Raw genomic sequence first — 27,314 nt, 5'->3', positions numbered from 1 at the left:
GAAGATATATAAATTTACTTGAACAATGATAATACTACTAGCGAATATTTTTTTATTTATATATGCTAAATTTTATTTTTTTTAATATGGAATATAACTAATTGGTTATTTGCAGCGCATTGTTTGCATTTGAAGCCTACATTTAAGCAGCATACCGCAGTTTGGGTTGCCCTGATCTTGTATCATTAGAAAGAGTAATTAAAACAATACTTATGATCTCATACATTCGACGCAAATGAAAACTGTATGCCAATTCATGTGCATTCAATGTTAAATAATATGAAGTAAAACTATATTTTTAACAACAATAAAAACAAGCTTTCAAGAATTTTTATTATTTTCTCATATATTTTTTTAGGGATCAGATATTTCCGTTTCTAATCATAAGATTATTAAATAGAACTTATCTCATAAAGCACATTTTTGAAATAACATTCTACAACAAAACTTTTGATCGCCCTTGTCTGTTCTGTTCTGTGTGCCTGTTGTATCACAAACTCGGCTTTCCTTTGAATGGATAAAAAAATAAATCAATACGAACTTCATGTCATGCAAGAACGCGTACGCATAACGACATCGGATGATGTGACGTCCCACCAACAGTGTTATATGATATTCGAACAAGTGGCCACAAAAGCAAAAAGTAAAAGAATCGCAGTATTTGGGAAATAAACGATACTGATCTCGCGCAAAATCAAAACAAATCCATTGTCTGCTGTACCGTTTGATGTCGTTCCAACTCCGTTTGATAATGTCAACCGAACCTACTCAAACTACTTCCATGTTATAAAGCCATCATCAAAATTGATTGTAAAATGCAGCTTTTTTATCATTGAGTACGAATGAATGAGGCATAATCAAGTTATTCTTATATTTTATTTGTGTACTCATATGTGTGTACCGTCTATTTAAATTGGGTTGTTCTACTACACAAATTTGTCACTAACCAATAGGGCCGAAGCCGTTCCTTCTGAAAATAAAATTAACACTAAGGTGCAATATTTTTCATTACTTTTAGTGCTCCAATTGACAAACATATTAGATTGTTCGTTGCTTAAAGCTAACGTGTCTATTAACTGGGCAAAAATAATGTTAGAACGGCGCAGATAATTGAACCGCTGGCAAAGAGATAAAATGTTAGCGTACAGTTTTCCTCCAAGATAAGTCCCACTAGGTTACTTCCGAAAACACTGCCTAGCCGTCCCATCATCAGGCTCAAACAAACGGCCATCGCACGAACATTCGTTGGAAATATTGATACAGTTGCGCCGTTAAGAATAGAAATTGATGTACCAGCAAATACCAAAAACGAACAAAACAGTGCAATAGTGATGTATGGGTTGGCTACAAACTGCAACACAATCCCAGAACATCCCGAAAAGAATAAATTGAATGCTACCAAACACTTACGTCCTAGCTTGCGCATTAGTACCGACATAGCTAGATACACCACTGTATACAATATACCCAAACTAATAGCGTAGATGAACACACGTTCATTGATATTGTCTTTGCACGCTTCATCGATGATTGTCTCAACATTCAATATGTAGCCAGGGTTTGCTGATACTTCAAGTGCTTCGCAGACAGAAATATCTGAAACGTTTGTTGTAGTTAGTCGATTAATTATATCTGGAAACCAAAGCCCCATTCCAGCTGAACTGAAATACAAATCAAACAAATTATTTTTAGATTTTATTAGCCGTCGTCTTAAATGTACTTACACTACAAACAGTCCAAATTGCACCACGCAACAAATGACGAAGTTAATAACGTTCTGTTTCTGAAAGAGTGGAACCGTTTGGTTCCATACGCTACACGCAACTTTCCAGCAACTACCGGTCCTTTTCAGTGACGTACTGCGATCTTTTTGTCCCGCTTCGGGCGTTATATGTTTAACGGCAAAATCATCCACGGCTGCATGTGGGTGATTCTCTAGATACAACCGCAACAAAATCTCGAATGCTTCCGATTCTCGTCCGCGCGAAAGGTAAAACTTTGGACTTTCAGGAAGAATCATTAACCAAAATGCTCCTATCAACGTAGGTATGGTGTACACAAAAAACAAGAGACGCCACGGTTTTATAGTGAGTTCCGTCCCGGGAATATCTAGCATCCAGTGCAACGATAGCACATACCATCCAGCAGCTGTTGTAAGAAGAGCACGATGTATAGTATAAGAAATCATCAAGTCAAAAATAAATTCGGTCAAAATCCTTAATAACTCATACGTGTTATTGTGAAAACTAACTTGCTGTAAAAACGGCAGACAGTCCCACTGCAGTGCTTGCATAAGTTATTACCAGTGTACGGTTTGCTGTTTTGAAAAATTCTCCCAGATAAGCGAATATGGTAGCCGACGGTGCGGAAATGCTAAAATTAGAAAGAACAAAAACACACCATGTGAGTGACGATCCGACGATATTCGATATACACTTACAAAACTCCCACTAGAAAGCGCATAACCACCATCATTGTGTAGTTGATGGATAAACTGGACACCAGAGAACAGACTGCGGTTAACAGCAGTGACACGATTAGCGTCCTACGGCGACCTTTTGTGTCTGCAATATAACCCCAGAAGTGTGACGAAACGATAATGCCTGGTTGTAAAGGAAGGAAGAATACAAAAAAATAGAATGAGTTTGGTTCCTTTATCCCGCAAATAGCTTAGTGGCATTCAACGGCAAAAGGTGTGAACATCTAGCAACGTTGACTGCATTAAACAGTCAAAATTAACGCAGCATGAAATTGGTTCTGAAGTTGTATGTAGTTTATGTGCTCTAGAGCAATATACATTAAACGATTTTGTATCTTAAAAGTTCCTTTACATTTTCTCACTAGAACCAATCAATTTAACAAAAAAAGAAGAATGTGATAAGCTATGTATAAAAGCAACAGCAACACTACGATAATACTCATTGTTACAAAAAGAATAATTGTGTTTCCAGTACACTGATGCACAAAAAGGTTATACGTGTGAACAATTTATTCGACTGCATGTCCTCGGTGTGTTCGAGAATTGTGCCGAAGATTCAGCATTGCATCCGATGAATTCCGGTATCGTCAACGTTTTCAAGCATCATACCGTAGTCTTGGCATCAGTGACGGATTAGGGGAATCGGGGGCCCTAGGCGGGAAATCGGTCACAGGCCCTAAATTTTTTGCCGACATGAGGTGAGGGGTGCAAATGGTTCTCCAGCCACGGGGCCCCAATGACCACTCTGTTCACTTGCAGATACTACAGACTAGAGATTTTCGGGGCCCCTAAATCGGCGGAGCTCCAGACGACCATCTAGTCCGCCTACCGTTAGATCCGCCGCTGCTTGGCATTGGCTAAGACTGATTCGGGAAGGGGTTCTGCAGTCTTGAGATGAAATGTGAAACCCTTTATTGTTATAGTATCATTCAAGTATTAGGTACTCGGGATGAGCACAATTTTTTTTAATTTAATAATTTTTTTGTACGGAAAAACATTCCAACTAAAAAGCACATATTCAATAGTTGTCAGGAAATCAAAGTTAACCCTGTCACTGACATCCAAAAAAACATCATATTCCAGGCGACTTTGGAAGCTTATAATTTTTGAATGCGCAATCCAATATCGATGCAATACCGGGATGAAAATTTAACAAACTAATGCAGTTTCTATAGCTGTGCATAGATTGGTTCAACTCACTACCGTTTTTTAGTTATAGCTTTTCAAAGTTGACAGGATTTTTCTGAAAAGATTTACAAAATGTAAATATTTTTTCGGCATAAAATTTTCACAGCAAAATTGCTCTAGTAGTTTGGAGAACTGTATGTTGCTCGTCTCTTATAATTTTTTTAGATTTTTTTACTAGGAATTAAAAATATACAGGCGGTCTCCGAGATACACGGGTAATGGGGACCGAAAACGGCCGCAAAATACCGCGAATCTCGAATTTCCGCGTAAGTCAAATCTCGTAATTTCCAGCCAAAATATCACTAATTTTCGAGCAATTTTGCAAGTAGGGGGTGGTTTTCGCCATCATATTAATTACTTGATATGTTTCTACTGAATTGAACAATTTTAAACCTTTTTAAATAGTATTTTACATTCGTTCAATACGTAAATTATTTGGTATTTCACAATGGATGAGTCAAATCAGTACAATTTGCTCAAAGAACTGTCAAATTTGGAAAACCGCGTATCTCCGAATCCGCGTATAAGAGGTACCGTGTATCTCGGGGACCGCCTGTAAATGAGTTTCCATTTGAATAAAAACCGTTACTTTATGATCGATCGATAAAATTTAATTCTAATAATCAGGTTAATTATATTCAAAAATTCTACGAAAAATTCCATTGAAAGATGGCTGTGGATTACACACAAGTCAATCGGATTCCTAGAGTTAGAGAAATGAACAATCAAATTCGATTTGGCTACCCGGGTAGCCGGTTGCCTGGAATAGGGTTAAACCAATGAGTTCAGATTGTATTACATAGTTGGCAGGCATTGTATTACATAGTTGGTCTCCACGATTGTAACGATTGTTTGATGTCGAATATTTGCTCTTCCACTGTCAAAAAAAGATTCGCGAACAGTTTTACTTTTCCATAGCACGATTCTTCATAAGATTCGAAAATGGCGATTTTATGAACATATACACATTCTTCTTCTTCGGCTAAACAACCGTTGTCGGACAAGATCTGCCTGTACCACTAGTGGGCTTGGCGTTATGGGGACTTATGGATTACCCCTCATAGCAGAAGAGTCAGTCCTACGCATGGCGGCACGGTATATTGGGGATTGAACCCATTACGGAGATGTTGTGAAGTCGTACGAGTTGAAGACTGTACCACGAGACCGGTTTCGTCATTAACACTTGTTTTTACCGTTTAGAAATCACTAAAACCCTTTACACGAATGTTCTCCATTGGAACCAAAATAATTTCAAAGTCTCTTCCAATTTGTGAATGTTTCGCTTAATAATATACATGTATTCCCCGATATCCTCAGTACTCGATATACGCGATTTCACTATACAGATATTTCCCGATAAACGCCATACTCTATACACGCGATTTCGCTTTACGCTATTTTCTAAATTTGACAGTTTTTCGAGCAAATTGTACTGATTTGGCACATCAATAGTCAAATGCAAAATAAAATCGAATTTTAAAAGGTGCAAAATTGTAATCTACGTTTGAAATCAGATCAAATAACTTATTTGTGACTAAAACCTACCACATCAAGCAAGATTATACGAAAATTAGTTATAATTCGACCTCGAAATTCGACTTACGCTTATATTCGAATACTCTATTGCCTCCGGTCCGCTATTAACAATTAATTCCCAACATATAGAATAGCTCAGAGCTAGTAAATTTAAACCTTTAAAAACCTGTGTCTCATTTTCAGTCGAGTTACGAAAATTTCTTTATTACATAATTTTCGTTCCTTAAGGCCAGTAGCGGCCCTAGGCGTTGTGGTAGACGGGGCCCCAAAACAAAATCCTTCAAGGACGAGAGGGGGGGGGGGAGGGGGGGTGTATGAATCATAGGGTGCAATTAAATTAATTTCTACACAACTTGAATATGCTCCCTCACTTTAACATGCTTTTTTTATAAACTACTGAATTGTTTTGAATTCTGGACCATTCAGGCATTTTTTGCAATCTTTCTTAATAGGAAAAAAAATATTTTCAACAGTTTTTCTTCCACCATTCCAAGAAATACCCATCATATTTTAACGATATTTTCATTCATATTTCACACTTTATAGCTCTTACGGACGTTTTGATTGTAAATTCTGACAGGAACAAATCAATTTTTTTTCCGAAATTGACTACTACATAAACAGGTTTTCTTCGAATTCTCGGCATAATTTTAAAGGTTTTTTTCTCGTTGAGAATATGAGCACAACATGAAAAAAACGTTTTTACTTTTTTGTTTACCTTTACAATGAATAGGGGAAGGTAGGTAAAGACGGACACTGCGGGTAAGATGGACAATTCTCATAAATGCATCAAAATGGTAATTTTCGAAAAAACCAACAATGCATCATCCTAACTTAAAGTTAAACAACATAATATAGAACATTTTAGGCATAATATATGCAAAACTGTATAAATCCACGAAAAAAAACATTTCAACCGTGTGCACCCTTGTGCATCTAATTTAACTACTGCGGATCTTAAGCTCTACAACTTGTATTGTTTATATTTCCGGATGTTTTATTTCATGAATGTTGTCGTGATCATGAATGAAAAAACTGGCGACAGAATGAGAATGAAAGTAACACGAAATAATGTTTTCTGGTGGTTTAAACATTCTGACACCAAAGTGGAAAAGACGGACACTTTGTTGTAGGGAAAGATGGACACCGAATTTATTGATTTATTTAACTTCTTATATCAATTGGTGATGAATAGATTTCTTCAAATACCTTAAATAAGGGTATTCCGAAGCTATAAACCAATCAGCAACTAGAGAAAATATTGAAAAAAGCGAGAAATTAAACATCGGTGAAAATAGTAGCCATTCGTTATGCTATTACTCGCTCCACGCTGATGAGGCGCTTAACGAAATCCAATATATTGTCACGACTTGGACAACTTTAAGCAATACAAAGATGAGGAATTGATACGACATTATTCAGGAATAGATGAGAAATTCTATGGGATTACAAAAATCATATGCTGAATTTTGACATAGTGGAAAATAGATTAAACTATTAACAAGTCCCTCAACAAATACTGGAGTCGTGGTCTTTTCGCGGAGTAATTTCCTTAAAGGAAGTTCTAGACTGTTGTTCTGTAAGCTGGAGCAACGTCAGCTGTTAGTGCGCGATGTTTCAATAATGCTGTAGATGCTGCATTCTACGATATATTAGCAGCGCCGCCTACAATTTCTAAATTCATGGCTGAATGAACCGTCGTTGCAATTGGCCTATAATTGGTTTATGTACGTACCATGATGTGGAAGGCAATAGAATACGTTAAAATACTATAAACCTCTTCAATTTCCAAGTTTTTTTTATATGTCTCCATCTTACCCTTCATGGTGTCCATCTTTCCCATATCAGGTGTCCGTCTTACCCGAACATTTCAAAACCGCACGAAAAAAATCATGTTTTTCATTCATGTTCAAACGCAAAAATCGATGGAAACTTAAAAGTTTCAACACATTTTCTGATATAACATGAGTGTAAGATAATATATGCACATTTTCATGGTTATATACTTATATTTATATCCCTAGATTTTTACCATTTACGTGTTTTACCATTTACGTTTTACCTTAACGTGTCTGTCTTTACCTACCTTACCCTACCGGTGTAAGAACCTCAATACATTTTGATCATTTTAAGATGAATTGTTGAAAAACTTACAATTCTATGCAAAACTACGAAGAATTTCTCTGGTGGTAAACTGACCAACAAAAAATATTCATTTTTCGTGACATCAGATTTTACTAGGAGTGTTGGCACGATACCATCCTCGTCGAGATAAAGCAGCACAATGTTTACACAATAACAAGCTGTCAAGGACTGCTTGAAAAGACGTCCGTAAATGCACCACACGGCACCATGGATAGAGAGAAAGGGAGAAATAGATACAATTGCGAGACAAATGGATCGCCGAAATGAGGACGAAGATAGTCAGAAGAAAGTTCATGAGCGGTTACGAAGAAAGTTCAACTAGGGTCAAGCAGATGGTCAGGAACAGAAGAAGAAATGCAATTAAATTAATGTCCAGATTTGGAATCATTCCGTAATTTGAATCATAATGGTACCAATTTGATATTTGATATTTATTAATTTCAACGGGACGTATGTGGCCTTCTCGAAGCGAGGTTACAAAATAGGCACTTACTGACTTACTTATCCAGCGCTACAACCGCTTTGCGGTCTTGGCCTGCCTCAGGAGTGTCCGAAACCGCTCACGGTCTCGCGCCTTCGTCTACCAGGCCTCTTCTGTCCTTAAGGACGGCCTAAAAAGACTTTACGGGCTGGGTCGTCCGTTTCCATGCGTACAACATGGCCAGCCCACCGGAGCCTGGCGAGCTTGATAAGCTGTACGACAGTGAGGTCGCCGTACATCTCGTATAGCTCGTCATTATAGCGGCTCCTCCATTGTCCTTCCACACATACGGGGCCAAGTATCCTTCTGAGCATCTTCCTCTCGAACGCGGCTAAGAGGGTTTCGTCAGATTTGGACAGTGTCCAGCGTATATGAGTACCGGAACTATATAGGTACTATATAGTCCCAACTTCGTCCGTCGCGGCAGGTTCTTTGAGGTGTAATGATTTTTCAGGCTGTAGAATGACCGGTTGGCAGCCAGCATCCTTGCGCGCAACTCAGCTTCCATGCTATTGTCGTTGCTGACCTTTGACCCAAGATAGGTGAATTGTGGGACGACTTCAAAAGTGCGTTCACCTATCTGCACGTCACGCCTACGTAGATTCTGATTATTTATTGCCGCTTATGTTGCCACCATCAGTTTGGTCTTTGCCTCGTTTATCTGCAATCAGAGGCTCTCTGCCGCCTGCTCGATCCCTTGGTAGGCTTTTGCTACATAGGAGAGCCGCAGACCAATGATGTCTATATCATCAGCGTATGCCAGGATCTGGCTTGACTTATAGAAGATGGTTCCCGTAGTCTCTACCCTCGAGTCACGGATGGCCCTCTCTAGCGCCAGGTTGAATAAGAAACAAGCAAGCCCGTCCCCCTGGCGCAGACCCTTGGTGGTAGCAAAAGGTCCTGAGAGTTTTCCATCCACCCTCACCTGGCATGTGACGTTGGTCATAGCCATTCTAACTAGCCTTATCAGTTTGGCCGGGATTCCAAAAGAGCTCATAGCGTCATACAGTTTTACCCTGGCTATGCTATCATATGCGGCTTTGAAGTCAATGAAGAGATGGTATGTGTCGTGTCTGTATTCAGCCATCTTTTCCAAGATCTGCCGCATCGTGAAGATCTGATCAGTGGTTGATTTTCCGTTTCGGAATCCTCTTTGATAGTTTCCGACTATCTCTTCGGCGTGCGGGACAAGGCGATCCTGAAGGATCAGGGAGAATATTTTATAGGCGGTATTCAACACCGTAATACCCCTGTAGTTGTTGCAGTCCAACCTGTCTCCCTTCTTGTATATGGGGTAGATGATGCCGAGATTCCAATCACAAGGCATCGATTCACTATCCCACACCTCAGTAACGATTTGATGAATCTCGTTTTCTAGTCTTGTACCTCCATTCTTGACCAGTTCAACTGCAATTCCGTCGGTTCCGGTTGCCTTGTTTATTTTGCAGCCGACGGATAGCCTTTTGTGTTTCTTCTATGCTAGGTGGCAGTAGCACGACACTATCTACTAGTGGCTCTTCTAGCTGTTCGTTAAACTGGTCGTTGAGTAATTCATCAAAGTACTGAGCCCACCGCGAGAGGACCTCTGGCTGGTTACTAACCAGATCTCCATCCTTGTTGCGACAACAGGTTATCTTAGGTGTAACGTTGTTTCGGTTACCTGCTATCGCTTGGTAAAACTTTCGTGTAGATACGCCTCTGTGGTTTGCTCGAGTTCCCGCATGTATTGTTCCCCCAAAGCATGCTTCTTGGAGCGGTGAACTCGTTTCTCTTCGCGTCTGAGCCGTGAATATTCCTCTGCGCATGCCCGCGTTCTATGCTGTTGCTGCATTGCTCGGTATGCAGTATTCTTAAGTTCGGTCACTTGTCTGCATTCATCGTCGAACCAGCCAGATTTGGTGTTGCCACGACGTGGTGGGAGTATATTTCTTGCACAGTTTAATATTTTTGTTTTTAGAGCGTTCCACCTATCGCTCGTAGTTTTATATATTTTTTCTGGTAGTAGAGACTCGTCTAAAGTGGCTTTGAATTCCTGTTGGATAGTAATGTCCCTTAGAGAGTCCGTGTTGAGCCGAGGCTGCGTGTTTTCTCCGCCCCCATTGGCACGGGGGCGGGCGATTCTACAACGTATCACTAAGCCAACCAAGTAGTGATCGGAATCGATATTGGCTCCTCGATATGTTCTGACATTTAACAGACTCGACTGTCGTCGGCGGCTTACTAACACGTGGTCGATCTGGTTGAGGGTTACTCCATCCGGGTGCGCCCATGTAACCTTATGGATTTTTTTGCGCGCAGGTTTGGTACTTCCAACAACCAGATTGTTCGCTGCGGCGAACTGGACCAATCTACTACCATTATCGTTACTGTGCTCATGCAGACTGTGACAGCCAGTGTATTGGCGGTACCGACTTTTGCGTTAAAGTCCCCCAGATGATTATGAGATCTTGTGCACGCATCTACGATTCTAGCGAGGCGGCCGTAAAACAGGTCCTTCTCCTCTTTCTCTTTACCTTCGGTAGGGGCGTGAACGTTTATGAGGCTTATATTGAAGAATTTGCCTCGCATGCGCAGGGTGCATAGCCTATCGTTTATAGCCTTGAAGTCCATGATTGCGGGTTTCAACCGGGGACCTACGGCGAAACCCGTTCCGAGCACGCGGTGGTGGTCGTGGCAGCTGTAGTAAATGTCGTAGTATTGCTTACCACGCCTGTTGTGCACACCGTTCCCTAGCCACCGAATCTCTTGTAGAGCTACGAGGTCCATGCTCAGTGTGGCTAGGGCATCATCAAGTTTTTTCAAGGCTCCGGTTTCGCTTAGAGTGCGTACGTCCCATGAGCCCATTTTGAGAGAGGTCCTGGGGCATTGCGTAGGGTCGGTATCGCTGAATCCGTTTCGAAAATTTCTCTGGCTTTCGGTAGTCGGTTGCTTCATGGGACTGGGTGACTGGCCCCGCGCCCACGTGACCGTTTACAAAATGGCATGGGAGTTATATCGACAAAAGAGAAATTGCCATTGTTTTTCATTATCAATAGTCATTTGTAGGCTTAAGCTAAAAACAGTTTTTGAAACAGGATTCGACTCCAGCTCACAAAGCTTAAATCGTTCATCAGAATCGCTGATCTTGTCAACCCCTACTTACGAACAATTCTACATCTCGCTGAAAGAGTTTATTATATGCCTGGAATAAACTACAACTCGCTGAACTTTAAAACCCTGTAATCCAAAGTATGTTAAATCTTATTATAGACGTGGCTATTGCAAATTTAATCTTTTTGAATTAATTTGGTCTGATGCATAATTTAATTTAATTGCACGATATGTATCGTAATGAGCTTTTCTATTTAAAAATCATTTTCAATCCGCGAACCACAGAAGAAGAAGAAGAAGAAAAAGAAGAAGAAGAAGAAGAAGAAGAAGAAGAAGAAGAAGAAGAAGAAGAAGAAGAAGAAGAAGAAGAAGAAGAAGAAGAAGAAGAAGAAGAGGTGCGACGTGATTCGTAATAATTTATTGAAATAACACTGAATTTTGTTTGTACGGTTCTAACCATTAAAACTCAGCATTAGCAAAAGTTTATCAGAGATAGGAGAACACTTTGAATAAAGTAGTACAAATTCCATGTTACAATGGATATTGTACCAATTGTTAAACGAGCCACGTGTAAAAAATGTTACAAAACAAAGGACAAATGAGACGTATAAAATAAAATATGAAATTATGATACAGGTCTCGCTTCACCTGATCCAGCCATCGAGTTCACTATGCTCCCCTGCGCCTTATGCCGAACTGGGGATCGCTGTCGAACACCTTATTGGTGGGGCATGAGTCCGGCATCCTCATGACATGTGAAGCGTTCCGCTCAGTGGCGGGTCAAGCCTCTCCGAAGCTTCACCAAATCCATCGCGGGGGGGGGGGGGGTTCGTGTACGAATCATACACTGCAAATTTTATAAGTTTGCTGCAGTTATATTTTTTACTGAAAGCTATTGAGTAATACATGGCACTGAATATCAGTAAAACAAATTACTGAAAATGCAGCTATTTATTCTGCCAAAACGACTGAGCTGAGCATCTGAGCTTCAAAAGAAAACATAATGCGATGCCCACTTGCTCGTGATGAACAAAAAATTGATTTGGTAACCGCTTACAGACACCCCGATAAATTTTAGGTGCGTATTCGGCTTGCGGGATTAACGTTTTGGTTGAGAAAAATCTTCACACCACTTTGCTGTTCTTGCTGAAATTTCATGATAACCGTGAGTGCATACCAAATCAACAAACTTGTTTCGACAAAATACAGTTCACATCTGTATAAAACTTTATGAAACAGAGATGAACATGAGCAGAATGGACTGCCACCCGCGCATCAATAAAAACCCCAATTTCAATACTTCGCCAATTTTTTATCGATATCAATGACTAAACAATCAGTAATATCAGAAAGGCTTTGTGGTATGTTCAAATTTTGGGTACTGTGGATACTGTTTCGAAGCGGTCTTTCGACACCTGATCGTCTAGGCGATCATAAAAAGGAGGACATAAGTAAGTGGGTAGGAGGACATAAGTAAACTCCTTAAGTGAGAAGTCGATAGATGATGGATGGAATTAGTCCTATCCTGACAATCCGAACAAATCTGACCTGCCATAATCGTTGTTGTTGGTTTTATCTATACTCAAAAGAAGTTAAAGGTCGGAAAGCTATCGTTTTCGCTAAGCTATTTACGTTTGTCTTTCATGGACAAGAACGATGGTTCTAAACGATATTTTCTTTCGTACTTTACAGTTTCCAGCTCGTGTTTCATAATACGGACGATTTGATTTAAAATTGTCATCGTGAGCATAACATGAAAACAATATTTTGCTTTTACGTTGGTTTACCTTTTTTTACAATGAATACTGAAGTACCGTCTTTCTTCGAATTACGGCCACTTCATTTTCAATCGGTCAGAGCGATAACTTCTTGCACGCAGGAAAAACAATATTTTCATTCGAAAGTAACTGGAAATACCTTGTATTGCAGTATGTTTGTCTCAAGTAATCCACGGACCACAGGTTGGAGACCACTGCTTTAGATCAGCTGCTTTCTAAATGATCGAGCGGTGAGGGCCAGGAGAATGCATTTGTTTTACACATACATTATTATATTATTACAGTTAATACACAAAATGATATGATATTTATGTTATTAAACAATGCGATTGGTTATTGGTTTTCTTAAATTATTACATCATCCAAGCAAGTTTCAAATTCATTTTATTAAATTACAATAACTAAAATTGATTGTAAAGATTCTTCAATTAAGAGTCTGCAGCATAGTGTGCAAAAGTCATAAAAAGAACAAAACAATAAAGCAAAATCGCAATATCGCTTCTTAATGTACCCTTCCTTCCATGTTTCAAATTGTTTTCTAGGATATATCTGAAGATGGTACAAAATAGTTAACAGCTGAAAAATTATCGAGACAAACGTACAATCGTTCAGTACTATTATGAGGCCACGGACAAGTAAGGCCAGGTCAGACGAATTGATAGTGCATTTCTTTAAAAAAAAGCTCCAAGAAAATCGTTGCATTCTTAAAAAGCAATAGAGTGTAACCATTGTTCTCGTAAAATCAACAGTCAGGTTTTTATGGAATTATTCGTTTCTATTTTCTAATTTCTCCTCAAATTGACAATATTGATTGGTCCCACAACCCATTTTATGGTGATAAAATTCGGAAGAGTTCTACGATATGAATTTCCATATTAAAATATGTTCAGTTAATTTTTAATGAATAGGATCTTCCTTCAAAATCGCGCAAATATTTTCTCGGGCCTGACTGCATATTGTGGCGGGCCGAACTTTGCCGACAGCTTAATTAGTTCAAATTTTACGCGATCATTCATATCGATATTTCCTTTCCGTCGACCCTTCCAAATTTGACCCAAACCCTTCAACAGCTTGCCTTTCCACCATTACTTCGTCCAATCCACAATATTAACTGGGGCCCCTAAGGTTAGCCGGGGCACGAGTTCTTAGTTTTTGCGCGATAACATAGACACAGGCCAAATTAAAAAACTCACACATCGACATCGGAATCGATTCTTGAATGAAACCTCAACAGATAAAAAGAGCGTGCTTGGTGTCAGCCAATTTTTCTTGCTTATTTCTACGGCTACGAACCGTTGTGTTGAGATCGGATTCGGAGCCTTTTAATGACGTATGTGCATGTAGTTTGCGTGAGGCATCTCTTGTAACGGATTTCGCTTTACCCAACTCGCGCGTAGCGTTCAATGCATTTGATCCAACGCTTTGGGCCAACGATGATGAAATGATATTGCTTTGAGCTGTGAGCATGTATCGCAGCGTTCTACGCTTCCAACTAAGGTGCACATGTTAAACAAAAATATTGCACATGTTAAAAAGGCAAATGTTTTCTGCTTCTCATAGTAAAATGCTTCTGATAAGTAAAATAAATATGCCTCTGATAGGTCTGGTAGTAATAGTAAATCTGATTGTAAACATAACCCCCGGGGGGAAAATGGGGGTATATTAGGTTGACAACATCAAATGGAAGGGGCCCCTCAATCGACCGAATCATCAACGGGGCCCCCAAATGGCCGAGGCAATGGAGATTGTTCTTCGTATTATGGCTGTATGTAGATGCACCTGTAACGGTTTTTGGTCTTGTTGTATTCGCAAAAATTGAAATAGTCGATAAAAACCATGTATAAATGAATATGGTCCATAGGTTCCTTGAGTATTTTTATACCCTTCCCCCCTTCCTTCTAACTGAAACCTTTCCCATTTCCCCTTCTCTTCGGTCCACAAACTTGATGTGTTCGATTAGGGCCAAGAATGAAAATTTTAGTTTTTGCATTAAAAGACACACACAATCCACTATCCCAGGCCAGGAATGTGAATACCATTTTTCGTGTGAAACAGCTGTCTGCTTTCGGCACACAATCGCAAAGCGGTAGCAGGAGCCCCGTTTACAAGAACAAGACGGTTCATCCCAGCCAAGAGCGCACACATGACATCGATTTAACCATTTCTCGAATGAAACCTCAACCCACTGAAGCACCGTTGACCAAACGACCTTCCTAGACTTTTTAAAGCAACGCGAGCTTGGTGTCAATTTTTCCTGCTAATTTCTCCGGCTACGAGCCGGTGTATTGAAATTTTATTTAGGGGCCTTTAAATTTTTGTCTGTGTATGATTTGTGATTGTGGCTGTATCAACGGGTTTTCTTTGTGGTTAAACGCAGCGCTGTTCTGTGTTCCGTGCATTGGATTTTAGCAGCAAGTGTCTCCGCGTTTTTTTTTTTTTGGTGAGCTCGTGCACGGACCATCCACACCAAGACACCAAATGGACGGGGCCCCTTATAGACGGGGCCCCTTATTGATGGGGCCTCCTTACCGACGGGGCCCTTACCGACGGGGTCCCTTCATCGAAGAGTCCACATAATCGTTGGGGCCCCGTAAACCACCTTTGAGTTTTGGCTTCAGTATAGCTGTAACGGTTTTTTATTTTGTCTTCACGCAAAAAGTTGTATGTAAATAGTGATAAAACATCATTTTAATATTAACATGATCCAGTTCCTTTTCGGACATATGAATACCACCCCTTCCCGATTTCCCCTATTTGTCAGATGTCCACAAAAGTTGAGTAGGACCCCGCGTGAAAATTTAAGGTTTTTCGTTAAAAGCAGGCACGCTCCACGATCTCAGGCTTGAGATGTGAATACCATAGAATCGATACGAAGTCGAACATCCAGAATGACGGGGCCCCCTAGATCGCCGAGGCCCCTGGCGGCCGCCCAGTCCGCCCACCGTTTAACGCGCCACTGGTTCCGCTCACGCTATAAAGCGCAACGCTAGGATAAGGCATAGCGGCGCGTTAGTGATCGCGCGGAGGACAACGCTAGGATCGACGAAAGCTTGTCAAAATAGAGCAATTGTGAAGAAGCAGAAGAAGGGGGGTCGTCCGGTCATTCCTCCTCGGGAGAGAGGTCAAGTGGTGGCAAATTTGGAAGACGAAGATCATTAACTCTGTAGACGGGAAGCTAGAAAGTTGAATAAAAGTTGGCAATAACACGGTGTAACATTTAAAATCTAGTTTCTTTTATTAATATAAGATGTAGTTTAGTTCATCTGGTGACAGCGGTAAAGCAAAAATTTGCATGGTGATTTTCTGGCTGGTGCTAAAATTCAAGTGGCTAGGTGGTAAATTGGTGAAAGGTAAATCGCAGCGTAGTTATGGTTAAATTTAGTGATTGATTAGTTAGTGATTAAAATAGTGATTAACACATAGTGAAATTTTATTTGGATTTTCAAATTTTTTTATTAAACATATTTTTTTGTTTATTTTAAATATTCACGTTATTTTTATGTTTACAATAAATTTAAAAGTAGTTTAAATAAGTTAAATAATTGTAGCGTATAGAGCATTTTTATAAGAGTATTGGCACGGGAATGAACGACAGGGTGCTGGCACTAAGGAATAGAGCTGTTCGAATTAACAATAGTTCGGATAATATTAACAAAATTCGCACTTTGCACAATTTCAATTCAACTGCCATAAGTGAATCAAACATAAATAAAGATTATTGTTACAAGCAACGACTTCAAATACTCAAGGCAGAATTTTTTAATCAAAGTATTGAGATTGAAAAAGCTTTGAATAACACATTAACAAATATGGAGTACGCGTTCCCAACAGAAAGAGCAATGATGTGCATTCCGGACTTCCACGGGGAAGCGAAAGATTTGGAAGGATTTTTATTTAAAATCGACTTTTTTGCGAAGCGAATCCTTGAGGGGGAGTCAGAGGAAGAGCTTATTCAAGTGGTAATGTTTAAACTTAAAGGAAAGGCTGCAAGTTTGTTGAATCGCATTGTTGATGAAAGTTGGGATAATGTGAAGACAAATTTGATAAAGCAATTCGGTGAAAAAGTTAACGTGGAGGCCATTTTCCAACAAGTGGAAACGCTGCAGCAAGAGTTCAATGAACCTTTCACAGCATATAAGGAAAGAGTTCTAAAATTAAAAGAGCATATCATGAACAACTATACAAAAAACGCAGAAGATTCATATGCTATTAAAAGTTTAAAAATTCATTTCTTAGCTGGGCTTACTAATCAGGAACTTAAAACACTGGCTCGAACCAACAAGCATCTCGAATTTGACGAGTTGTTAGATTACCTCGAAGAGGAGATGGTGCAAATTGAGCACATTCGGAAGATTGAGGAAAGATTAAACCGAAATCAAATTTCCTCACATAGCTTCCTCACACATGATATACACACCAATTATCAACCCAACTGGGAGGAAAGTTTTATAGATAATAACGTTCAACAACCGATGCAAAGTAGAAATAGTCAACATGGTAGTTTTTACAAAAGAGATAGAGTAACACGCTGCGATGAAACTAGATTTAACAATTTACGGGTAGATAAGGGTAATTTCCATCCTCAACACAACAGTACTACTTATTATCCTAACAATTCAAGAAACTTTTCTCAACCGGTTAAACGATTCACTTCATATGGCACCTCATATAATCAACACTCATCACAACACATAAACTACCCAAATAATCCATCCTTCCAACGTAATCACCATCAAAGTAATTATTTGCAAAAACCACAACGTAGTCAATACCAAAACAATAACACTCAGCAAATACCACAGCATAACCTATATCACAACGATAAAATACAGCAACAATTATACCAGAACCAACAGCAAAAAAAACTAAGTCATGGAACACTAGATATTGCTACTAAAACCCCTAGTGTTCCCATAGAAAACAAAAATATTTTTCATATAAGCCATCCAGATCCAAATAATATTCAGGCAGAACCAACAAATGGGAAATATTATGAAACCATTCAGGTTATTTTCACAAATGAAGGAAAGCCAATGGCTCCAGCCATCGTATCCTGCCAGCCTTCACCACCGTCAGGATGTTCGGTTCGCCGTACAGCTCAGCAAGATCTTGGTTCATCCTTCTCCTCCACGCTCCAATACACTGCTCGAATACACCGCCAAAGATGGTCCGAAGGATGTGTCACTCAAACACGCCCAGAGCGTTTGCATCCTTCGCTCGGATGGTCCAGGATTAGTGTCCACTGGGAAGTGAAGACCACCGGGCAAAACAATGTGCGATAAATCTCTCATTTCGTGGGGGCTCGAAGTCTTCTTGAACTCAGCAGTCGGTGAAGCTCATAGTATGCACGATTCCCCTGCACAATTTGTCTCCGGATTTTGCTGCTATTGTCGTTGTCCGAAGTAACGACCTTTCCAAGATAGCAGAACTCCTTTACTATCTCGAGATTGTCGTCGACAACTAATACATTGCTTCCCAGATGATCTGAGTCTCTGGCAAGCAGGTACTTCGTCTTTGTCGCATTGATTTTCAATCCAATACTTGCTGCTTCACGTTTGAGTCGGGTGAACGCCTCACACACCTTCGCTGTTGTCCTGCAGATGATGTCGATGTCATACGCGAAGCCCAGAAATTGGAGAGACCGGTAGAGGATCGTGCCACGGATGTCGTTGTCTAGCCCCGCGCTTCGAATGACACCTTCTAGAGCGATGTTCTAGAGCAGACAGGAGAGTCCGTCACCTTGCCTCAGACCCCTGTGAGATTCGAACGATTCCGACGTTCCGCACTGCACCCCATTCATGGTGGTCTCTAACAGCCGGATCAACTTCCAAGGGAAGTGGTACCTCTGCATTACGCTCCATAGCTCGTTCCGGTCTATGGTGGCGTAGGCCGGCTTGAAGTCGATGAACTGGATCTGTCGCTTTCGGCACTTTTGGTGGATCTGCCGTAGAGTAAAAATTTGGTCCGTGGTCGATTTGCCTCCAACAATCCCAGCTTGGTAGCTGCCGACAAAATTTGTAGCAACGGGCGCAAGTCTACAGAACAGGATCTGGGACAGTATCTTGTAGGCGGCATTAAGAACTGTGATGGCTCGAAAGTTCGAGCAGTCCAGCCTGTTGCCCTTTTTGTTTACTGGGTGAATGACTTTGGTGGTTGTCTTGTTCTGCCACTTGCGCCAGCCTCTCTGGTCTCTGATCCATTCAGGTGTCCTTCGTAGTAGCGTTTCCACCATTGGATCACCCTTCGCTCGTCCGTCAGGAGATTTCCTTCCGCATCCCGGCACATTGCGGATTTAGGAGCAAACCCGCTCCGTGCCTCCTTCAATCTCCTATAAAACAAGCGGGTGTCCCCCGACTGAGAAAGCTGCTCCATCAGCTGTTCATCTGACTCTTCAAAACGGCACTGTTTGGCCTGGAAGAGTAGGGTTTGCTGTTTCCTCAGTCGTCTGTAGATCTCCATGTTCTGACGGGTTTCGTGTCGTAGCACGCGGGCGCGCGCTGCATTCTTCTGGGATGGTGCTCGTCTGCACTCTTCGTCGAACCATTCCTTTTTCTCTCTACGCCCCTGCGAGGGGCATCGCAGCGATGTTGTTGTCGGCCGATAGCGCTTCCCCGAGTGCTGTCGTATATCCCTCCACCACATCAGCACACTTCAACCGGTCCGGGTTGAGAATTAGGGTGGGCTGACTCCGTCGGTTGTTAACCACGGAGAGTTTCTGACGCAGCTTTACCATGACCAGGAAATGGTCCGAGTCGACGTTTGCGCCTCTATACGTTTTAACGTCGATAATATTCGAGAAGTGCCTTCCGTCAATCAGAACGTGGTCGATTTGGGACTTTGGATCACCCCTCGGGTGTCTCCAGGTGTAAATAAGACGGAGTGCATGCTGAAGGTGCAGCGGATGCTCATGTGCTTGGAAGAGGCAAAGTTTATCAGCCTGCGGCCGTTGTCGTTTGTCAGCTGTTGGACGCTGAAACTTCCGATTGTTGGTTTATATGCCTTCTCCTGTCCGACCTGAGCATTAAAATCTCCGATGACGACCTTCACGTCATGTTTAGGGCAGCGGTCGTACTCCCTCTCCAACTGCGTATAGAAGACCTCCTTCTCGTCATCGATACTCCCAAGGCGCGGACTGTGCACATTTATAATGCTCAGGTCGAAGAATCTGCCACGAATCTTTAGCCTGCACATGCGTTCGCTGATCGGTCACCACTCGATCACTTTCTGTTGCATCGCACCCAGCACCATGAACGCGGTACCGAGCTCGCGCATCTTTTCACCGATCTGGTAGATCGTGTAATTTAGGTTTATGTTTATTTGTCTATCGATGGACAGTATAGTACAGTCTATCGATGGACCTCTCGAACCATTCTAGCAATGTTTTACAATGTGTGTTTTATAATGGATTACAATAACATAGAACATAAAAATGTGCACTATGGAACAAAATTTAACACAGAAACACGATCATTAAACTCAGTTGGCGAAATCCTCGGGTCAAAAGCGTCGCTGACGGCGTTGAAAGCACGGCACATGAGAAGGAACGGATCAGAGGAGCCAAATTGTGTTCTATGGTCGTCGAGGGCCACCATTGCCCGAGTTTGGAGCGGCCTGGCAGGAACGTACAGGTTGATGGCAGCCAGTAGTGACGGAGACTCAATACGGCCGTCGAGAAGTCCCGTGATGAACGACAACCTGGCTTTTCGTATTCGCTCACTTAGGGTAGGTACCCCGAGTAATAAACACCCAGTCCGGTAATCGAGCCTTTGGTTCCATGAGCGAAGTGCAAATCGTGTAATTTTGCGCTGCACCATACGATATTTGCATATTCCATCAACGACCGGATAAGTGCAAGGTATATCGTTAAGCTCGCGAGTCATATTGATAACTAGTCCTAGCACTTTATTGCTGCTGGCTACTACGTGATCCAGCTGATCCCTAAATGATAGTTTTGTATCGAGCAAAACGCCTAGATCTTTAACACATTGTTTTCGCGCCAAAGACTGTCCATCAAGCGCATATTCATACAATGATGGGCAGCGAGAACGACTGAAAGTGATAACTTCGCATTTATCTGTGCAAAGGGATAAAGCATTACGGTTGCACCAACACTGGAACTCATGCAAAGAAGTTTGCAGTCGGGCGTGGTCTTCTGGTTCACGAATAATATGAAAAAAATTCGCGTCATCTGCGTACAGTAGATGATTATCAGCCGGAAAGATCAACGTCGCGTCATTGATGAAAAGAAGGAACAGCAAAGGATCCAGGTTGCTGCCCTGCGGAACTCCAGAAGATGCATGCACTGGACTTGACATGTACGGGCCTAACTTCACAGAATATTGACAATCTGTAAGTTACGAGCTATGTCACATTATCATAGGGTTTGAGAGACCAAGCAAGTCAAGTTTCGCTAGCAAGATGGAGTGCGAGTGGTACTGGCGCACCGTCACGCCTTTCCAGCACACCTCATGCAGTGCTACTGTTTCGAAACCGCATGCCCAAACCTCATCGAACGTAATTCGGGTCTTTACATCCGATGAGAGGGTTTTGCAGTTCCATGTCCCGAGCTTCCAATCGTAAGTCCTTTTTCCTAGCGTGGGTCTTGATCGATTGGTCCGATACAGTACTTTTTCTTGTCGATTATTCGTTGCAGTGAAGTTTTTACGAGGTTGGCTTGCAAGGCCGCTCCGCTAACCTCCAGTCTCGTCGTAGGGCCTACGCTCGCTGGCTTTTAGAGTCCTGGAGCGAGCCAAGATGGAAGGAGCCAGCGCAGCCCTTCGGGAAAAGGCATACGCTGGTGGGAAGCCTGACATGGAAAACAGACGCTCCCAGTCATGAAGATCAATCATCTACCCCCTCTCTCAATTTAGCCATGCAACCTATCCGCCCAAGGGGTTGGGTTTCCCCGTATACCCAAGCTTGGAAAATTGGGAGACATGTTACCGTTCTATACGACGGGGACGTATTGAGTAGGAGTAGGGGGTGTAGAGGCTTCGGATCCACACCCGTATCAGCAAGGTATTGCTACAATACTGCCAACAGAACTGATTATTTACTACTTTTAAGAATTTTATGAAAATTACACGTTTCGGCACTGAGCGAAAACGAAACAATTGACTGCACAATAGCATCTCCGAACATGTCAACACATACATCCAAACAATTCAATATCTTGCTGAAAGAGTCAATTATATGCTCGAACAAATCAACAGCTCGTTGAGCGTTAAACGAGTTAAGTTAAGCGCAGTGTAGGACTTTTGTACAACATGTCCCAACCAAAGTGACATTTACTCGAAATTATTTTTCCATATCTGCTCGACTAGTACTCGATACGCCTTAAATTGTGCATTTGTGTATGGCCAAGTGTGTTGAATGCGTCAAGAATCTGTCTGTTCGTAAATTAGGCGTTCTTCTATCGATGGACGATGGTGTCGAACCCATTTTACATTCAATGCTTTGTTTTGTTGAAAAATAAAGGCAAATTTTTTATAACGTAATTTTGAAAAATGTAGGTATTTTTAAGTATAAAATGGCAACATCAACATTTATAACGATAGGAAACATCATTTCCAGGTGAATCTATAAGAAATCGACTAAAAAGTCGCGCGATTAGTACTCGATACGCTTGAAATTGTGAATTTGTGTTCGAACAAGTGTGTTGAAAGTGCCAAGATTTGATGTGTTCGTAAAATAGACTTTCTTATATCGATGGACGATGCCATCGAGCTCATTTTTCATTCAGAGCTTTGGTTTATGATGAAAAACAAAAGCTAATTTTGTGTAACATTAAAAAATCAGTATTATTTAAGTATAAAAAGGCTATATGCACAACTATAACGATAGGAACATTAGCTATATCAGTCAGTAGTCAGTCAGTCAGGGTGTAATTGAGCCAATGTCGAAAGTTTACACTAACCGGACCCCCTAAACCGCCGGGGCCCTTGGCGGCCGTCCAGTCCGCCCACCGTTAAACCCGCCACTGCTTAAACAATTATTCCTTTTTGAACCGTTCCTTCTGAATAAAAAAGGGCTAACTAGACAAGTGCTCGTATCAGTATTAGGCAAATGCACATAATTAAAAATTAAAACCAAACTCAAGTAGAAATTAGCTATCCTTCACTCCTTCAGCTATCCTCGCCTTAATAAAAACCATAAACATAAATAAGCCTTCACATAAACACGGATTGTTTAACAACGGATTGTAAAACGCATTCATTCGATTAACAGTCGAATACTTACCAGCAAAACTTACTCCAGTCAATATGCCTTTATCAGTGGCCGATAGATTAAGATCGCACTGTGCCGCCGGAATTACTATTGAAATACCCATTGTTTCATTCAAGACTGCCATCATTATTATTGAAGAGGCTATAAAGATCTGCAATGTGGTTTTACCAAAACCTGTCATTCCATCAAAAGAAGAAACAACAGTTTTTATTTTTAGAAATTTTATTCTACCTCAAACTACCAACCTATAATATCTATCACTTCGTCAAAAGTATAAGTCTTTAATGCAATATCCGGCATTGATACTTTGTTGCTATCGATGGTAAACACCGGGGAAGAGATATCTTCAAGACCCATCTTTCTGATTGTTGATTATAGTATGGCATTCAGTCACTGCCTCAACTGCGATGGTTCGAGATTTGGCCTAACTAAAATAGGTACAGTAATCAGAGAGCACAATACTACATTCACAAAATGCAGCGCACTACACGAGTATACGTCGACTACACAGCACAGGGTTTCCAAGATATCTAAAGACCAAACGATCTTATCCAGTAACTTAAATTAAGTTTCTTAAGATCAAATAATAGGCCATGTGTGTACCGCTTGTTGCTGACTGATGCGATAAGAAAGACAGTAGTTACTTAGCTTAATCTCTAGAAAACACAAAACGGAATACGGAAGCATGTCGTCAACTTCCTGTAACGCACGTTAGTAATGTTTGTCGTTGGAACAGTACGAATGTACACTTGATTATAAATGTTAATATCAACTTAAACACGCGCTTTAAACTACAAACATGCTTATGCACATTCACATGCAATAGTATGTATTTAGGGAACTTGATTTTTTCCATAGGAAATGTTTGGAGAAAATCTGGTTTATCAAAAGTAATAAATTTCAGATACAGTTAAATAAATCGATGTTAATAATAAGTCAATGCTTATTGCGCTAATGAAATAAATCTATCCTGGCGTAAATTTAAAGGTAATCCTGTGTACAGATAGTCCCCGAGATACACGATACCTCTTATACGTGGTTTTCTAAATTTGACAGTTCTTTGAGCAAATTGTACTGATTTGACACATCAATTGTCAAATAGGGTAACTGTACCAGTTTTCGGCAGTGTACCTATTTTCGGCAGGGTAACTAAAAACGTGAAATTCTGCACAAATGCGGTAAAAAATTTCACAAAATATAATTTTGTAGTGAAAGTGTACTTATTTGATATTCACATACGAAGTTTCACACCATTTCATTACGTATTTTCCAAAATATCAAATAAATTGTGCTTTTCTCGGCAGCTTTGCTGTCAGCCAATCGTTCGGCAGGTTTTGTGATTAAGAGAATCAGAACAGTAAAACAATGAAAAAGTGGTGTATATTTAAGATTTTATGCTTATTTAATTTATTCTAACTTGTTCGGAATTTTAAAATCACGATAAACAGGTTATTTTTCACTTTAAATGCTGCCGAAAATAGGTACACAGTAAATGTTCATTTTTGACAGCTCAATGTTGTGGGCTCCTGCCGAAACTCGGAACAATAACACACTTTGAATTTGGCTGAATATTCCTTTTAAAATTGATCAGAACACTACAATGCGTATGACGACACATAATATGACCTTTCTTGTACCAAATATCACCAATTTTACGACAAACAATGCACTAACTTAAGAGAAAAATAAATATTTGTAAGCCAGTTCGCACCGTACGCTATAACCATCAAACTGTCAATGGCTGCTCTGTTTAAACAACGCATCAAAATGGCTGTCAAAACGGGCCAAAATAAGCCACATAAAATTGATAATTAAAGTGCTTTTTAACACCAATCTTAGGAAAGTAAGATTGTTAAATTGCTTTAAACATTTTTATGTACATATTCACATTGATACAACCATTTTCTGACCCGTGTTCGCGCTGCCGAAAATAGGAACACAGCCTGCCGAAAATAGGAACAAACTGCCGAAAATAGGAGCAAAATCAATGTTTGCATTTTCACGAATATTTATGAAAAAGGGCTTTGAAACGGCAAATAAAAATATTGTAACATACTATGATATTTTATCAACCAGAATAACAACACTTTCAAGAAAAATAATGAAAAATATTGATGTGTGAGCAATTTTTGTGAAACTGCTGCACTAGCCTGCCGAAAACTGGTACAGTTACCCTACCATATAATTTCGCTTTTAATGGAATGTTTAAAACTAATTCAAAAGGTTTAAAACTGTTAAATTCAGACAGAATCATATTAAATAATTAATTAATCCCCTGCTTGCAAAGTTACACGAAAATTAGTTATATTTAGCCTGGAAATCATGAAACTCGACTGACGCGGAAATTCGAGATACGCGGTATTTTGCGGCCGTTTACGGTCCCCATTTACCGTGTATCTCGGGAGCCGCCTGTATTTCCTGAGATATGTTCGTTTGATTCACTTTCAAATCTGAATCTGTTTTATTTCTAAAATGAGCACACTTGTTAATTTATATTTCTATGTTTCATTCCGGGTTCCATGTTCTGTTAAGCTCGTGCCAGTTTTTCTCTCAAATTTCTGTGTGTGTCTTTGTGTTTTCTTGTAGGTTAATACGAAGTGAACTCCCTCCCAATATTAATGGTGTTCACTCGGGACTTGATAAAATTATTGGATATTTCATCTTAGAAGCTATCGACAGAGCACACTCGACTGACGCTAGACCCAGGTGAGCCGCTGTCACCAAGCCCGAACCATACAAAAATGTTCTTTTCTTTGTAATGTCCTTTAACTAAACTCATTTTTATCGCTGCTAGTTTGGATATAATTTTATGCGGCCTGCTAGGCACACCAATGACAACTGACAAACATTTAAGATCTGCTCAAATTACACCATTCGAAATTATTAGCTTACCCATCACCAAGGCAAATCGGTGTTTAATAACTTAAACTACCTTTGTCATCTTTGTCTTGCAGATTCGGAAAGCGTGGTGGATATCTTAACCCGGCAATATTTGGGCAGGATGAACAGGAGGTAATATACATCTACCAAACTTCCCATTTTAAATTATAGTCGATATTGTTATCAAGTTTGTTTGAATAAACACAACAGAATCTTTACAGGTTGATTGGCAGGATTCAACATTTTCGAGATGAACAGCTACCAACAAATATTTAGACATGAAGTCCTGAGATTGGTCAAAAGCAACCCGCAGCATCATGTTTATCTCATCCAGTTAAACTACAAAAATACTGCCTACGATATGATCCTGATCTATTTACTGCTTTTCTGTATCTTTTTGCATTGAAGATATTGTGTTATTGAAATCATCAATTAAAGCCAATAATCCAGTAATCTTAACAGTTTAACCAGTTTTCGTTCGATAAAACTGCTGGACTTAATCTCGTTTAGGATGGAGTTACATTATGTATACAGCATTAGGTAACCTTGCGATTTTTCTAGATAAAAAAAACTAAATTCACCTACAGTCACTTCAACGAATCCCTTAATGTGGAGCAACTATCGAAAATGAACAAAAAACAGGACAAGAGAGAACAAAATAAACCTATTTATATCAATAATAGCTCAAAACATTGCCTATTTACGGACCATCTATATTTTATCACATGAAGAACAGTTTGAAACTTCTCGCTGAAATTTAAACATTACGTTAGACAGAAGACACTATATTCAATAAATGTGTTATGCTTAGAGTAAATATCAATCCCAACAACAATGTGTATGGTTTTTGCGAACTTTATGAGAATAATAATGAATACAACATGTTTAAGCTGCATTGAAAAACGCATCGTTAGATTATTTCGAAATTGCATTATACCAACTAAGTATAACAACAACCCTTCCTTGATCAAGCAGTATATTTATAATCATTATTATTATTATTGCACTTTTTTGTAATTGTAGTGGCTTCCCAAATAACCAAGATACCAAAAACGCCATCAATTTCCTGTTCTAAAAATTCAGTTACATGCAACAAATCCAAACCACTGTCAGTTTGGTGGGTTAAGCCACACGGTCACAGCAGCGCTCACTTCAATGTTGTTGAAATTAGTTTTTATACACGGGTAATTCATTTGCTCCACATGTTTCACTCCAAAATGTGTTTAATTGTGTAAAGGAAGCAATTAAACGTGTGGGTTAAAGTTCGTTTGTTGTAAAACATATTTGTGTGTGTTTGTTTACTTGCAAATGGACTCATTAATTTCGCTGGTCAGTGCACAGTTTATAGATTTATAATATTGCCGACGTTATGCTGTGATGTAAGTGAATGAGTTAAAATGTTATGATGTGTTAATTGATGCGTTAAAATCCTATTAAGCATATTTACCCTAACCAGCCTTTGATCCATCTTTTCCTCGTCAACATGTTTGGAAAAGGTGGGCCAAGCGCG

General features: G+C 40.2%; 2 protein-coding genes across 4 annotated transcripts in view; one reads left to right on the top strand and one right to left on the bottom strand.

The window, feature by feature from the left end:
• Positions 1-23,702, bottom strand: LOC121603592 (putative transporter svop-1). The gene is made up of 6 exons (XM_041932565.1): positions 23,170-23,702; positions 22,937-23,098; positions 2,441-2,603; positions 2,252-2,373; positions 1,725-2,148; positions 1-1,661 (listed from the first exon to the last, which is right to left on the bottom strand). The coding sequence occupies exons 1-6, from the start codon at positions 23,279-23,281 to the stop codon at positions 1,073-1,075; spliced, it is 1,572 nt and encodes a 523-aa protein (XP_041788499.1). The 5' UTR covers positions 23,282-23,702; the 3' UTR covers positions 1-1,072.
• The window catches only part of LOC121603593 (neuropeptide F), a 30,774-nt gene extending 4,069 nt beyond the window's left edge, over positions 1-26,705 (top strand). Inside the window, exons 3-5 of one of the 3 annotated variants that reach the window (XM_041932566.1) lie at positions 25,511-25,630; positions 25,879-25,936; positions 26,015-26,705. In XM_041932566.1, coding sequence (XP_041788500.1) covers positions 25,511-25,630; positions 25,879-25,936; positions 26,015-26,080 — 244 coding nt within the window. In that variant the 3' untranslated portion in view covers positions 26,081-26,705. The remainder of the gene's footprint in view (positions 1-25,510; positions 25,631-25,878; positions 25,937-26,014) is intronic. The other 2 variants (XM_041932567.1, XM_041932568.1) reach the window with 2 other exon arrangements.
• Positions 26,706-27,314: the final 609 nt, after the last annotated feature.

This window comes from Anopheles merus, chromosome 2R, assembly GCF_017562075.2.
Source record: "Anopheles merus strain MAF chromosome 2R, AmerM5.1, whole genome shotgun sequence".
NCBI lineage: Eukaryota > Metazoa > Arthropoda > Insecta > Diptera > Culicidae > Anopheles > Anopheles merus.
The sequence above is the reverse complement of the archived record's forward strand: the minus strand, read 5'-3'. Positions and strand labels throughout refer to the sequence as shown.